At 35.4% G+C, this 14,783-nt stretch overlaps 1 protein-coding gene across 1 annotated transcript; it reads right to left on the bottom strand.

Moving 5' to 3' along the window:
* Window positions 1-2,452: 2,452 nt before the first annotated feature.
* On the bottom strand, window positions 2,453-11,069 carry LOC132178024 (protein FAR1-RELATED SEQUENCE 5-like). The gene is made up of 3 exons (XM_059590490.1): window positions 11,025-11,069; window positions 10,429-10,907; window positions 2,453-2,825 (listed from the first exon to the last, which is right to left on the bottom strand). Exons 1-3 carry the CDS (start codon window positions 11,067-11,069, stop codon window positions 2,453-2,455), a joined length of 897 nt encoding a protein of 298 aa, XP_059446473.1.
* Between the last annotated feature and the right edge of the window lie 3,714 nt (window positions 11,070-14,783).

Here is a 14,783-nt window from a genome sequence, read left to right as displayed (position 1 = left end):
TTGCCTAAAGAACTACACGTAGACATAAACCCTAATTCTAGTGTGAATACAAAATCCCTTATTGACCCTACTAGGGATTCTGCTTTATGAGCAGAATCCTACTTTATTCTCCTACTAGAATCCTTCCGTAAGGGGAATCCTATTTCCTACTAAGGACCGTGCTTTATGAGCAACGAATCCCACTTACAACTTTCCATGTAAATTAGCCGCCACTTTGATATTCCTCTTGGACTCCAACTAGGTCTTCTTAGTCTTCTAATGCAATGCCACGTCTACCATGAGCGGTAGGATGGGTACATAACACTCCTTCCCCCTTCAAATTGCCCTTGCCATCAAGGGAAAAAGTAGGAAAATGCAATTGGAAGTCTGAAAGAGATTCCCATTAAGCATCGGGGGGAGAAAGACCCTTCCAATGCACCAGCACTCCAGGAATTCTTTGCTGAGTACGTCGTTCCAGAACTGCTTGTGGGGTCAGTCTGTTGTCATCCACAACTGATGGCAGATGGTCTTCCTACCCATTTCTTGAGGCCGAAAATATGGAAAACGTCATGAATTTTTGCTTTAGGTGGAAGACCCAACTGATATGCAATTGGTCCTATCTTCTCAGAAATGCGGTAAGGACCATAAAATTTAGGGGAGAGCTTCTGATTACTCCTTTTTTGGATAGAGTGCTGTCTATACCCCTGGAGCCGTAAGTACACCCATTCGCCCGCTGAAAACTCTCGTTTGGAATGGCCCTCGTCATACACTTGCTTCATCTGATTTTATGCTCCCATAATTGCTTTCGAACCTCCCAAACAATCTGATCACAGGCGGGCAATCATGGCATCTTCAACAGCAGCTAAGCGTGTGGTGAACGACCCTAGACTATCTCAAAGGGAGTGTGTTTAGTTGCTAAATGGAAACTAGTGATGTAGCAATATTCCACCCAGGGCAGCCATTTTACCCATTGTTTGGGCATAGCACTTGTGAAACATCTCAAGTACATCCCAATAGTCCGGTTAACAACCCCTGTTTGACCGTCAGTTTGCGGGTGATAGGCCAAACTGAATTTGAATTTCATTCCATTGAGGCGAAAGAGTTCTCGCCAAAAGAGTCCCGTAAATACGAGGTCCCTATCACAAACTATGGAGGTGGGAATCCTATGCAAGCGAAAAATGCCTCAAAGAAAATTTGAGTTGTTTGAGGAGCAGTATAGGGGTGCTTTGATTGGGTGATGTGGCCATATTTTGAAAGCCTATCAACATAGTTTTTCCATATGAGTTAGGGAGGCCGTAAATGAAATCCATCAATATATCCGACCAAACATACTCTGGGATGGGTAACGGCTGTAACAGGCTGGCCGGTTTGGTAGATTCAGCTTTGTGTCGTTGACACGTGTCACAGTTCTTGATGAATTTCCAGAGCTTCTGTTTCATTTTGGGCCAATAGAAAACTAACCTGATCCTCTGGAGTCCTTTGTGATACCCTTCCTGTGTGTTGTTGCGGAACTCAACTATGATAGCTTTAGTGAGAGGAGACTCAGCCTTGAGGTAGACACGGTTCTTAAAATAAATTAGGCCCGCATGAATGTGCCATGGTCCCATAGCTTCATCCCTCGTTATTTTTTTCTTGAGAGCTTGGAGGATGGGTTCTTGCTGAACTTCACGTTGGATAGGTTCTATCCAGTAAGGTACTGGTTGTGAAAGGGCCATGAGAGTGCCTTCCATGTGTTGGGATAATGCATCGGCTGCTCGATGTCACTTTTTTTACTCGATCGTGAAGTCATACCCCATGAGTTTGATGAGCCATTTCTATTGGGCCTCAGTTACTATTGTTTAATCCCATAAGTATTTGAGGCTGCGATGGTCGGTTCGCACCACAAATTGTTGACCCAAGAGGTAGGGCCGCCACCTCTGAATGGCGGTGACGAGTGCTAGCATCTCTTCCTCATAGGTGGAGAGAGCTAAATTACGGCCGTTAATAGCTTTACTAACAAACGCAATTGGCCTGCGATCTTGCATTAAAACCACCCTGATGCCCACTCTAGAAGAATCGCACTCAATGATAAATTGCTTCGAAAAATCTTGCAATGCTAGCACCAGTGCTTGTGTCATGGCTTCTTTGAGGCGATGGAAGGCATTGTCAGCCTCATCCATCCAAATAAAGGGATCCTTCTTCAAAAGCTGTGTCAGGGGCCGAGCAATAGAGCCATAATTTTGCATAAACTTACAGTAGTAACCGGTAAGACCAAGGAACCCTCGATGTGCGTTAAGTGTTAGAGGTTTTGGCCACATTGCTTGAATTTTTTCAGGGTCCACCGCTACCCCATTTCTTTCAATAATGTGGCCCAAATATTTCACTCGTTGCCAAAAGCTGCACTTGTCCTTTCTAACATACAAGCCGTTAGTGCTTAAAATGTTGAAAATGGTGGTCAAATGGTTCAAATGGTCCTCCCATGACATACTATAGATTAATATATCATCGAAGAAGACAACATCTTACGCAAGAGACCGCAAAAAATGTCATTCATCATGGATTGGAAGGTTGACAGGGCATTAGTGAGCCCAAATGGCATCACCAAAAGTTCATAGTGCCCATGGTGTGTGCGTAATGCCCTTTTCTCTACATCTTGGCCTTGCATCCAAATTTGGTGGTACTCGGAGCGAAGATCGAGCTCCAAGAAATATTGAGCTCCATACAATTCATCCAATAGTTCATCAATCACCAGAATGGGAAACTTATCCTTGATGGTGATTCGATTAAGGGCTTGATAATCCACACATAATCTCCAAGACCCGTCATGTTTCTTTACAAGTAAAACTGGCGAGGAGTATGGACTAGTACTAGCTCGTATAACCCCATTGTTAAGCAAGCATATAACTATTTTTTCTATTTCATTCTTTTGATAGTGAGGATATCTGTATAGGTGGATGTTCACGGAATTTTGTGATCCTTCGGCCGTACTAGCAATAGCCTTGTGGTTCTGCAAATAGATGCGCGCGGGGTGTGCGCTAGCGTGAAACTGCGGAAACGTCGAGCACAGGCATGCGGGATGCTTGCTGTGTTAGGCTTGAATGCGCTCGAGCACAGGTGATGTGCGATCGAGCGCTTTGGCAGGGACTAGTTCCTTCAGCAGAACTGCAACAGAAACAACAAAAACAAACAACTTTTTCTCTTTTTTTTTTTTGTTAGTAATTGTAAACAGAAACAAAGAAAATAACTAGTAGAAAAATAAAATCAATTTCACAAACAAACAACTCCCCGACAACGGCTCCAAAATTTGATGTACAAATTTAATTGTAGTCGTAAGTGCACGAGTCATTTGCAATAAAGTGCGTGCAAGTGCAAGGTCAAACCACAAGGAGTTGTGTTCCAAAAACTAATTTCTAATTTAAATTAACCCTATTTCAACCTAGTTTCAAATTTTCAAATTGTGTCATGCAAAATAAAATAAACATCGTGATTTAAAAATAATTAATGGAAAAGCGCTAAGGTTTTTCGAATCCGCCTCATCAAATCAAACAACATAATCCTGCATTTTATGCATACACCCGATAAATAATTGGTTTTATACATTGTTCAAATTTCGTAAACATGCATATTAAATCATTCGATGATTCCAACCGTTAAACGAATCATAGCGAATATAAAATTGAGATCAAATCATCCACTGTATTCGTAGATCACAATGGATATAAGTCTCAATCAACTCATTCGATGTATCCAAGTAAGAAACACAACGAATATAAAACTTTGCATGAATAAAAGACAAATCATCAACTGTATCCATAGATCACAATGGATATATGTCTCAATCAAATAAAATTAATTAAGCAATTGAATTAAATTTGAACAACATTATTAAACATCAAATTGTATACATAAAATGACAAGAACATGAATGTTTATCAATGAAAAGGCTTCATCTTCAATCTTAGTTAAAGGTTTTAGCCTCTCATGATAGCAAAAATCATAACAAAATGAATTGACATCATGAAAAAAAAAAAACGTAAAACTTACAATAGAATTGGAGTCAAAGTTCAAATTACCCAGAAAAGTCAAAAATTGACAAAGTACGGCAGCCCTAGCGCGTTTCCATACGTTTCCAATAGAAAAGAATGGTATTTATAAGCTAATTTTAGGGTTTCAGCATTGTCATGTCGGCCGAGTGCGCTCGATCACACTCTAGGTGCGCTCGATCGCAGTCGAGCATGCACTTTCCACTTTCTATGGGCACAAGTGCGATCGATCGCACTATATGTGTGCTCGAGCGCACTACCTGCGCAATTAGCCAACTTTTACAAAACATGACTTTGTATATCTTTGAGTTAGCTTTCCAATGACACCAATATTGTTTCAATCCGAGCTCTACAACTTTAGATATTGCCTTTTTAGTGGGACTCGTCGGGTGCGAATCATCGCTCGATCCAAATTTACTGCCAATGTTCTCTGAAGTGTCTTAAGCCCCAGAATTAATGGATTTTCCCTTTAAAAGCACAATTTTCCTTTAACAATTTACAAAACACTAAAACACCAAAATATCATAAAATAATAAAACTAAAGGTTTAGCAAATGCAGATTAAGGAATCCAAATATGCAATATTTAGTACTCATCAAAACTCTTAAGTTTGATTCATTTGGGAAGTTACTTGGCACAAAGAATTGGAATTGGTGCAAAATAAATTTATCATAAATCAAAAAGAGGTGGCAGAATGTATACCTTACTACTTACCATGACAAATCCTAAAAAAGACAATTTGCTTGTGTTTTCGGCAAGTGAATGCCTAGTCGAGACTTGGGCTCAATTTATTTCTGCAAATTGAATGTTATGTCCAATTATGCTTACATGCGTAGCTTAGAAGTTAAAAGTTGGAATTTACTACTTAATCCGTATACAAGTTATTTCTTTCTTTGTCTTTTTCTTCTTCAAATTGAAAGAAATAACTTTAAGCAAGATAGAGGAATACAATGGGCCAAAAAAATCGTTACTTTTTTTCTTTTATTTTTATTTTTTCATTTGGGAAGTTACTTGGCCCAAAGGATTTGAATTTGGGCAATACAAATCTATCACAAATTTGAAACACTTGGTAGAATGTATACCTTGCCGCATACCACAACAAATCCTAAAAAATACAATTTGCTTGTGTTTTAGGCAAGTGAATCCCAAGTCGAGACTTGGGCTCCATTTGTTTTGACGAATTCAATGTTATGTCAACTTATGTTTGCATGCGTAGCTTAAAAGTTTGAAGTTGGAATTTATTACTTAATTTATATATAATTTATTTCTTTCTTTGTCTTGTTCTTCTTCAACTCGAAAGAAATAACTTCAAGAAAAATAGTGGACTACAATGGGCCATACAAATTTTTAGCTTTTTTTCATTTGGAAAGTTACTTGGCACAAAGAATTGGAATTGGGGCAGTAAAAATATATCACAAATCAGAAAGAGGCGGCAAAATATAACCACTTACCATGACAAATCCTAAAAAAGACAATTTGCTTGTGTTTTTAGCAAGTGAATGCCTAGTCGAGACTTAGGCTTCATTTATTTCTGCAAATTGAATGTTATGTCCAATTATGTTTACATGCGTAGCTTAGAAGTTAAAAGTTGGAATTTACTACTTAATCCATATACAAGTTATTTCTTTCTTTGCCTTTTTCTTCTTCAAATCGAAATAAATAACTTGAAGCAAGATAGTAGACTACAATGGGCCAAAAAAATCCTTCGCTTTTTTTTTATTCATTTGGGAAGTTGCTTGGCCCAAATGATTTGAATTTGGAGAGTACAAATCTATCACATATACAAGATACCTTGCCGCATACCACAGCAAATCCTAAAAAATACAATTTGCTTGTGTTTTAGGCAAGTGAATGCCAAGTCGAGACTTGAGCTCCATTCGTTTTGACGAATTCAATGCTATGTCAACTTATGTTTACATGTGTAGCTTAAAACTTTGAAGTTGGAATTTATTACTTAATTCATATACTACTTATTTCTTTCTTTGTCTTGTTCTTCTTCAACTCGAAAGAAATAACATTAAGCAAGATATTGGACTACAATGGGCCAAAAAAATCCTTAGCTTTTTTTTTTTTTCATTTGGAAAGTTACTTGGCCCAAAGGATTTGAATTTGGGCAATACAAATCTATCACAAATTTAAAAGACTTGGCAGAATGTATACCTTGCCGCATTCCACAACAAATCCTAAAAAATACAATTTGCTTGTGTTTTAGGCCAGTGAATGTCAAGTCGAGACTTGGGCTCCATTCGTTTTGACGAATTCAATGTTATGTCCACTTATGTTTACATGCGTAGCTTAAAAGTCAAAAGTTAAAATTTACTACTTAATCCGTATAAAAGTTATTTCGTTCTTTGTCTTTTTCTTCTTCAACTCGAAAGACATACCTTTAAGCAAGATAGTGGATTACAATGGGCCAAAAAAATCCTTAGCTTTTTTTTTTTTTTTTTGGGAAGTTACTTGGCCCAAATGATTTGAATTTGGAGAATACAAATCTATCACAACTCTGAAAGAGGTGGCAAAATGTATACCTCACAAGTGAATGCCTAGTCGAAACTTGGGCTCCATTTGTTTCAACGAATTGAATGTTACATCAACTTATGTTTATATGTGTAGCTTAGAAGTTAGAAGTTGGAATTTATTACTTAATCCATATACAAGTTATTTCTTTCTTTGTCCCTTTCTTCTTCAACTCGAAAGAAATAACTTTAAGCAAAATAGTGGCCTACAATGGGTTACAAGGCCGGCCCAACCGCTAGGTGAGTTAGGCCTGCGCCTAGAGCCCCAGATTTTTAAGGCCCAACAAAATTTTTTTAAGGACCAAAATATTTTTTATAAGGCCAAAAAAAATTTTGCACAAAGACCCTCAACATGCTTTAAGAAAAATATTATTATTTGCTTATAATATCAAGGCCCCAACATGCTTTGTTGAGGTCTTCAACATGCTTTAAAAAAACAATATTATGTTTTTTATAATATGGAGGCATTCTACACAACGACCACGAGGCCCTCAACAGTCAACATGTTCTTTAAAAAATAATATAATTTGTTTATAATATCGAGGCTCTCTATAAAATAAGAATGAAAGAAATAACTTTAAGCAAAATAGTAGGCTACAATTGGCCATACAAATCTTTAGTTTTTTTTTTTTTTTTTCATTTGGAAAGTTACTTGGCACAAAAGATTGGAATTGGGCAATACAAATCTATCACAAATCTGAAAGCGGTGGCAGAATATATACCTTACCACTTACCACGACAAATCCTAAAAAGGATAATTGGTTGTGTTTTAGGTAAGAGAATGCCAAGTCAAGACTTGGGCTCCATTTGTTTCAGCGAATTGAATGTTATGTCAACTTATATTTACATTTGTATCTTAGAAGTTAGAAGTTGGAATTTATTACTTAATCCATATACAAGTTATTTCTTTCTTTTTCCCTTTCTTCTTCAACTCGAAAGAAATTACTTTAAGCAAAATAATGGACTACAATGGGCCATACAAATTTTTAGCATTTTTTCATTTGGGAAGTTACTTGGTACAGAGGATTGGAATTGGGGCAATACTATACAAATCTATCACAAATCTGAAAGAGGTGACATAATATATACCTTTCTACTTACCACGACAAATCCTAAAATAGACAACTTGCATGTGTTTTAGGCAAGTGAATGCCAAGTCGAGACTTGGGCTCCATTTGTTTCAGCGAATTGAATGATATGTCAACTTATGTTTACATTCGTATCTTAGAAGTTAGAATTTGGAATTTATTACTTAATCCATATACAAGTTATTTCTTTCTTGGACAATGTTTTGGAGGAAATTCCTTCAAACTAGGTTGGAGGAAATTCCTCCAACCTAGTCTCTAAAATTGACATGTGTCCTTAAACATGTGCATCTCACATGTTTTTTTTTTTAATACCCTAATTTCCACAAACCACAATTACTCCACCATTAGTTTCTCTCTCTCACGTTCTCTCTCTCTCTCTCTCTCTCTCTCTCTCTCACATTCTTCTCTCCTTCCCCTCCTGCATGAGACCAAGCTATCTTTTCAACCCAAAAAATCTCTCCACGGAGAGTTTCAAAGCAACAGAAGAGCACAACACTCCTTCATCAACCCTCGCGTCGTCGAAGCCTCAACGTCTTCATTGCCCTCTCGTCCTCGAAGCCTCAACGTCTTCATTTGCCGACTTTTCAGATTTGACCAATCTGAAGGAGCAATCGACGTCAACCCATCTCTCAGATATGGTTTCTATGATCAATTTTTGAGATTCTGTGACTAGATCTAGATGGAGATTCGCCACTGTGACAAAGCAAGAAGAATCATGGTTGCTGGGGAAGTGTGGGGATGATTTTATACAATTGTTGTTTGTATTGAGAGAAATTTACCTGAAGAGGATTTAAGAGTTCCTTTTTTTCTTTTTTCTTTTATAACAAAAAAGTGTTGTATGAACGTGTTTGTTGAAATGCATGGATGGCAATTGAAGTGTAAGAATTTTTTTTTTGCACATCAATTGCTTGCTAAAATGCATAGTAGAGTTATTATTATCAATTGTTTGCTGAAATTTAGAACCTGCCCCTAATAGTCCATAGGAAGATTGCTTTTGCGGCTATTTGGTGCAGACAGTTGCATAGCCTGACTGCAATTCGGTTCAGGCTCTTGTTTTAGAGAAGAGATGCCTTGATAGTTTGACCAAGGCAATTATCTTGTTCTTCTGTCCTCCCTTGTTTTTTGGGTCATGGTATGTGTTGTTTGTTCTTCAAAAACCATAATATGTGTTCTTTTACGGAGCTGCTGCCTTTACTCAATGCCGCACAAAGTCGACAATGCTTGAAATAAATGGTAGTCAGTGAAGTGCTTCTTCATGAACTAAAGTAACAAAATATTTCACTGAGAAGTAAAATAAAAAGAGAAAGGACTTTGTGGTTAAAAATAAACTACAAAATCCAGCAAAAAGAATGGAACCCATAGTGACTTGTGAAGGTACAAGTCATTATTCGACAGAGTGGGAGAGTTAATTTTTTTTTCTTAAAACCAAATAGATGACACCAATAATATTAATAATAGAACACAAATGTAAACACACGAACAAATAAAAATACAAGTACTTAACTAAAGATAACTGACTTTGTAAAAAATGAGCCAAGAAGATTTGGTACATTTCATACTATTGCAAAGCGAAGAAAAAAGAGAAAGAAATTAAATAATAATGTTGAAACATATCCTTAATGTTTAAACCACCAAGCAACAAGTCAATTTCACTCCAAAGGAAACATTGCTACAAAACTACCAAAGAAAACATTCCAAAACTATCAAGTTATCTCATTTTTACTAGTTTATTCTTCCTTGTATTCTAGATGCTGCTCAACTTGTTGGAGGCTGCTCTCTTGGAAGTTGTGTCCAACTATATGGTCTTCTGGTTCTTCTCCAACCAAGTTATTACACATCACAGATTCCTGCATATAATTTTTTTTTTTTTTTTTTTTTGTAAATTTCCATTTTAATTTTACATATTAAAAGTAAATGACTAGCAAGAAATTAGAAAAAAAAAAAAGAAAAAAAAAATAGAGATACTTATTTCTTAGAATTATACATGAGTTAAGTTATCAAACAACTAGAATTCTTGTCTGTCATTGCCATCCTCTCTCTGAGTATTGTCATCAACAGAGTGCTCCTATATATAGCATTAAGTAATTATTAACATAATCCAAAATACATTGATGGGCCTATAAAAATTATTGTAATATACAAGAATGTAAAATATCTTACTTTACTTAGATATTCAAGTGATTGAACTTGTCTTGTCCCGCGAACCTCTTGATGTAAGTTGCTAACACAACTTGAGGCATATACTATTTTGTTTTGAGATTTAACATTTTTCCATCGTTCTAATGCACCTTTCAACCTTCTTTTTGGATGTCCAACAGAAGATTTTGTTTTAATCCCAAGTATGGCTTGCAAAGCTACATCCTCATCAGAACTACTATCAGCTTCACCTTGGACCTCTAATTGACACTCCACACCATCAAAATAACATTTTTTTTTTCTCATTTCTTGTAAATACTTTTATAATTTTTTAGAACATCTATTGGCACATTCATACATCGTCACACTTTCTGCTGCAAGTGTAGAAATTTCACGAAAATTGTGACTTAAATGGGAGTAACGCTTTCCAATTGACTCTTGAGAGTTAACTTTAATATCAATCCCACGATAGTCCTTGATAGCACCAACCTTTCCATCCTTTGTCCATCTTTTCAATATATAATTGATTGGAAGCTTCTTAATATTTTTTTTGTCAAGAACTTTTAAAGCATGGACACATAGAATTCCTACAAAGTTAAGCTTCATGCAACTGCATTGGACAATAGTTGTTGATGCCTCAAACTTAACCAGGTGTTCTTGAGGTCTCTGCCTATATTTAACTTTGTACCCTGTTATATTATCAGATTTACTAGCCTTGTAAATAGTACAATCGCCCATCTTCATGTATTCATCTTGAAACATTTGGAACACTTCTAGGATGTATACCTTTACAGCATGTCTCAACATCTCAACATCAACTTTTAAAATAGGTGTTGTTTGACTCATTTTGAACTCTGCTTGTAGTTCTTGATGTCGTTTGTCAGCCAAGAGTCTAGAGTAATGTTCCAAAAATCGCAAAAGATTATATTTCGCTTTCAAGTACTTCTTCAACACATTGTTCATGGACTCACTGTGTTGGGTGCTTTTTATATCAGCAGTGAACATATGTCGACCATATACCATAGCCCATTTCTCTTTTACATCAAATATCCCATCCAACCATTTATCATTCGTAAGATTATACTTCTTAAGTGTATTATCCCATGAAAGTAGCCATTCATCTTCATCTTCATAATCATATACACAATTGCCAAAATCATTTGCAAACTGCTTTCATGAATGAAATACATGGCTCAAATGCTTAGCAGCATTTTGATAAATATGCCATACACATAATCGATGATTTGATTTAGGAAACACTTCATTTATTGCTTTGGCCATTACAGCATATTGATCTGTAAGTATAGTTGTTGGCTGCTTTCCCGACATTGCACTTAAAAAAGTTTCAAATAACCACTTAAATGAATCTACAGTTTCATCATCAAGTAATGCTGCACCAAAGATAATTGTTTGTTTGTGATGATTAATCTCAATGAATGGTGCAAAAGGTCAACCATACGTATTTGTACGATAAGTTATGTCAAAGCATATCACATCACCAAAGTGTCCATAATCAACCATTGATCTAGCATCTGCCAGAAAATATTCATGATAAGATCATTGTCATCTAGTTGTATTGAATAAAAATAAGATGGATCTTCTAATTGCATATTACAAAAGTACTCCAACACAGGTTACACAGCACGGCCATCCCCTTTCTTCAAAGCCTTCCTCCTATTAGAATGTATATAATTCTTATAGTCAACATCCAAAAAACCAAGATTTTCATGACCCCCAGCTTGCATTCTCAACAAATCTATAGTTTGTTTGATTGATATTCCAGACTTCTCGGCATCATTTGCAATAGCTTTTTGAGCAAGTGTAATCTTTCTTTTCGACCTTAACATGTGTTTCGTTGGAGTCTGAACAAACGCATGATTATATTGCTCATAAAAAGAAACAACTTCTAACATACCATCCTTTTGAAGTTGACAAGTCATTTGTGCTAAACACCCCACATGTGAAATTGGGTGATGAAAAGATACTTGTTCTTTCCGTTTATCAACAACTCGTTTACCTTCTTGCGAGCAACAAAATGTTCTCCTTTGAACAATTCCTAAATTGGATCGCTTCACAAATTGTTTTCTTGCACTGAAGCCTATTCGGTGAGCATATTCTTTGTAAAATTCATATGCACTATCATCACAATCAAATTTCATACCAATTTTTGGCACTTCAGCAATTTCTGTGCTTTGTTTACTTGAGGTGTTTAATTTGCTTAAGAGACCATGCACATGTTCGTGTTCATTTAATTCATTTTCCAATGCATATCTTTCATTAGTATCCAATATCTACAATGAAAGTAGTGCATTTAACATTTAGTACGAAATTTTTTTAAAAAAAAAAATGTGTAAGCAAATTGGTTAAATGAACTTGCATATTTACAAATATTACAAAGGTATGCTTGCTAATTCTTTTTCTCTTCCCTTTTTTCATTTTATGTTAAAAAAGTAATATATTAACAAACAACTTCTCGGGGAAAAAAAAAATCAAGATTCTTTTATCTTTAAATCACATATTCTCTAAAGAAAAAAAAAACAAAAACAAAAAAAAACTTTGTCAAAATTCTTTTATCTATAAAGGATATTAGTGACTCTCTGCAATTGTATTGAATAGACTCATAAGGAAGAAGACTTCATAAGCAACTCAAACACCTCAACAACAGAGTTCCATAAGAACTGACCTCAACAAAAGAGGAGTTCCACACAAACTCCTCTATTCCAACTCAAGTAAACAAAGGTCAGGATTGATTCTAAAGCCATAAATATGATAAGGTAAAATTATAGACAAAGCAACTAAAAAAAAGAAAAAAAAACTTTTGTTTCAAAATTGATTTAGCCGTTACAAACCCAGAAAATTAGAGAAAACAAAAAATAGAAAAAAAATTCTAAAGCATAGAAAACTCTCACCATCAAGGGCTTTGAGGACGTGAGGGTTGATAAAGGAGTGTCGTGCTCTTCTGTTGCTTTGAAACTCTCCATGGAGAGATTTTTTGGGTTGGAAAGACAGCTTGGTCTCGTGCGGGAGGGGAGACAGAACATGAGAGAGAGAGAGAGAGAGAGAGAGAGAAACTAACGGTGGAGTTAACTGCTTGTGGAAATTAAAGTATTAAAAAAAACATGTGAGAAGCACATGTTTGAGGACACATGTCAATTTTAGAAACTAGGTTGGAGGAATTTTCTCTAACCTAGTTTGGAGGAAAACTTTGTCCTTCTTTCTTTGTCCTTTTCTTGTTACTCGAAACAATTAACTTTAAGCAAAATAGTGGACTACAATGGGCCATTCAAATCTTTAGCCTTTTTTTGATTTGGGAAGTTACTTGGCACAAAGGATTGGAATTGGGGCAATACAAATCCATCATAAATTTGAAAGGGGTGGCAGAATATATACCTTACCACTTACCACGATAAATCCTAAAAAAGGCAATTTGCTTGTGTTTTAGGCAAGTGAATGGCAAGTCGAGGCTTGGGCTCCATTTGTTTCTGCGAATTGAATGTTATGTCCACTTATGTTTACATGTGTAGCTTAGAAGTTAGAAGTGGAAGTTTACTACGTAATCCGTATAAAAGTTATTTCTTTCTTTGTCTTTTTCTTCTTCAACTCGAAAGAAATACCTTGAAGCAAGATAGTTGACTACAATGGGCCAAAAAAATCCTTAGCTTTTTTTTCATTAGGGAAGTTAATTGGTCCAAAGGATTTGAATTTGGGCAATACAAATCTATCACAAATTTGAAAGAGGTCGCAGAATTTATACCTTGCCATTTACCATGACAAATCCTAAAAAAGACAATTTGCTTGTGTTTTAGGCAAGTGAATGCTAACTCGAAACTTGGGCTCCATTTGTTTTAACAAATTGATTGTTATGTCAACTTATGTTTACATGCGTAGCTTAGAAGTTAGAAGTTGTAATTTATTACTTAGAGCCTGTTTAGGATTGCGGTGGAAAATAGAGCTTTTGAATATAGAGCTTTCGCTGTGAGTTTTTGTGAAAATCACTATTACTGAAAAGCTGTTTACATGTTTGGTAACCGCACGTCTTAAGTGCTTTTTTGATGTTACTGATGTTTGGTAACAAAAAAAAAAAAAAAAAAGTGCTTTTAGTTGCAAAAATGACAATAAAGGACATGTAATGATTTGATTTTTTAATATAGGCTGAAAAAAAAAAAAAAAAAAAAAAAAAAAGCATTATCTTACACCAAATATATGTCATTTTACGTGAAATCATTACATGTTTTACAATAAAGGCCTAAGGTTGCTAATAATTTTTTTTGCTTTTTATTCATTTTATACCAACCTTTTTATATAAAAATGGTTAGTGTTAGCTTTCACAAGTAAAAATTATTTTGTAATGGTTTATGTCACAAAACGTCAACATTTTCTTTCTTTTGTACGTACTTATATGTAATAAAAAGTGATGTAAATCATTTTCTTTCTTTCACTTTTTAAATTATTTAAATTATTTAACACACTTTTTCACACCACAACACTTCAAAGTATTTAACACATAAAAAAGCACAACATTCAAGGAGATTCTTACAACATTTTAAGTAGTTTATAAAAAAATAAAAATAAAAACATTAACGGATCATAAGTAGAATAGCAATATGAAAAAAACATTAACGGGTCATAAGAAGAATAACAATATGGAAAAAAAAACATTAACGGGTCATAAGTAGATTAGCAATATGATCACGCTCAATGTTCATAGAATTTTCATCTGATGTCTCTGATTGTTGTATGCTTGACTCATCTTGTGCTTCGTCATCGCCTATACCATCAGTAGGTAGTAAATCCTCATTATCATCATATAGTTGGAACTCAGCATCCTTTATTACATGCTTCCTATTGAAGTTATGAAGAGCCATAGACGCCACCACGATTTTCACTTGTTTATCATAAGAAAAACTTGGCATGCAATGCAATAACATCCACTTATTTTTTCAAAATCCAAATGTTCTTTCAATAGTGCATCTAAGTGATGAATGTGCATGATTAAAAATTTCATGCATACCCCTCGGTTGGCTTCCACGATGAAAGTCTGGT

The sequence above is a fragment of the Corylus avellana genome, chromosome ca4 (genome assembly GCF_901000735.1).
Source record: "Corylus avellana chromosome ca4, CavTom2PMs-1.0".
NCBI lineage: Eukaryota > Viridiplantae > Streptophyta > Magnoliopsida > Fagales > Betulaceae > Corylus > Corylus avellana.
The sequence above is the reverse complement of the archived record's forward strand: the minus strand, read 5'-3'. Positions and strand labels throughout refer to the sequence as shown.

What these genes read in the sequence shown, in the direction of transcription:
- LOC132178024 (XM_059590490.1), bottom strand. Translation starts at nt 11,069, where the DNA reads ATGTCGGGAAAGCAGCCAACAACTATACTTACAGATCAATATGCT. An exon ending in TACTTACAGATCAATATGCT is followed by an intron (nt 10,908 to 11,024) that starts GTAATGGCCAAA and finishes TCATGAAAGCAG; the next exon opens with TTTGCAAATGATTTTGGCAA. An exon ending in AAATCTGATAATATAACAGG is followed by an intron (nt 2,826 to 10,428) that starts GTACAAAGTTAA and finishes TATACGAGCTAG; the next exon opens with TACTAGTCCATACTCCTCGC.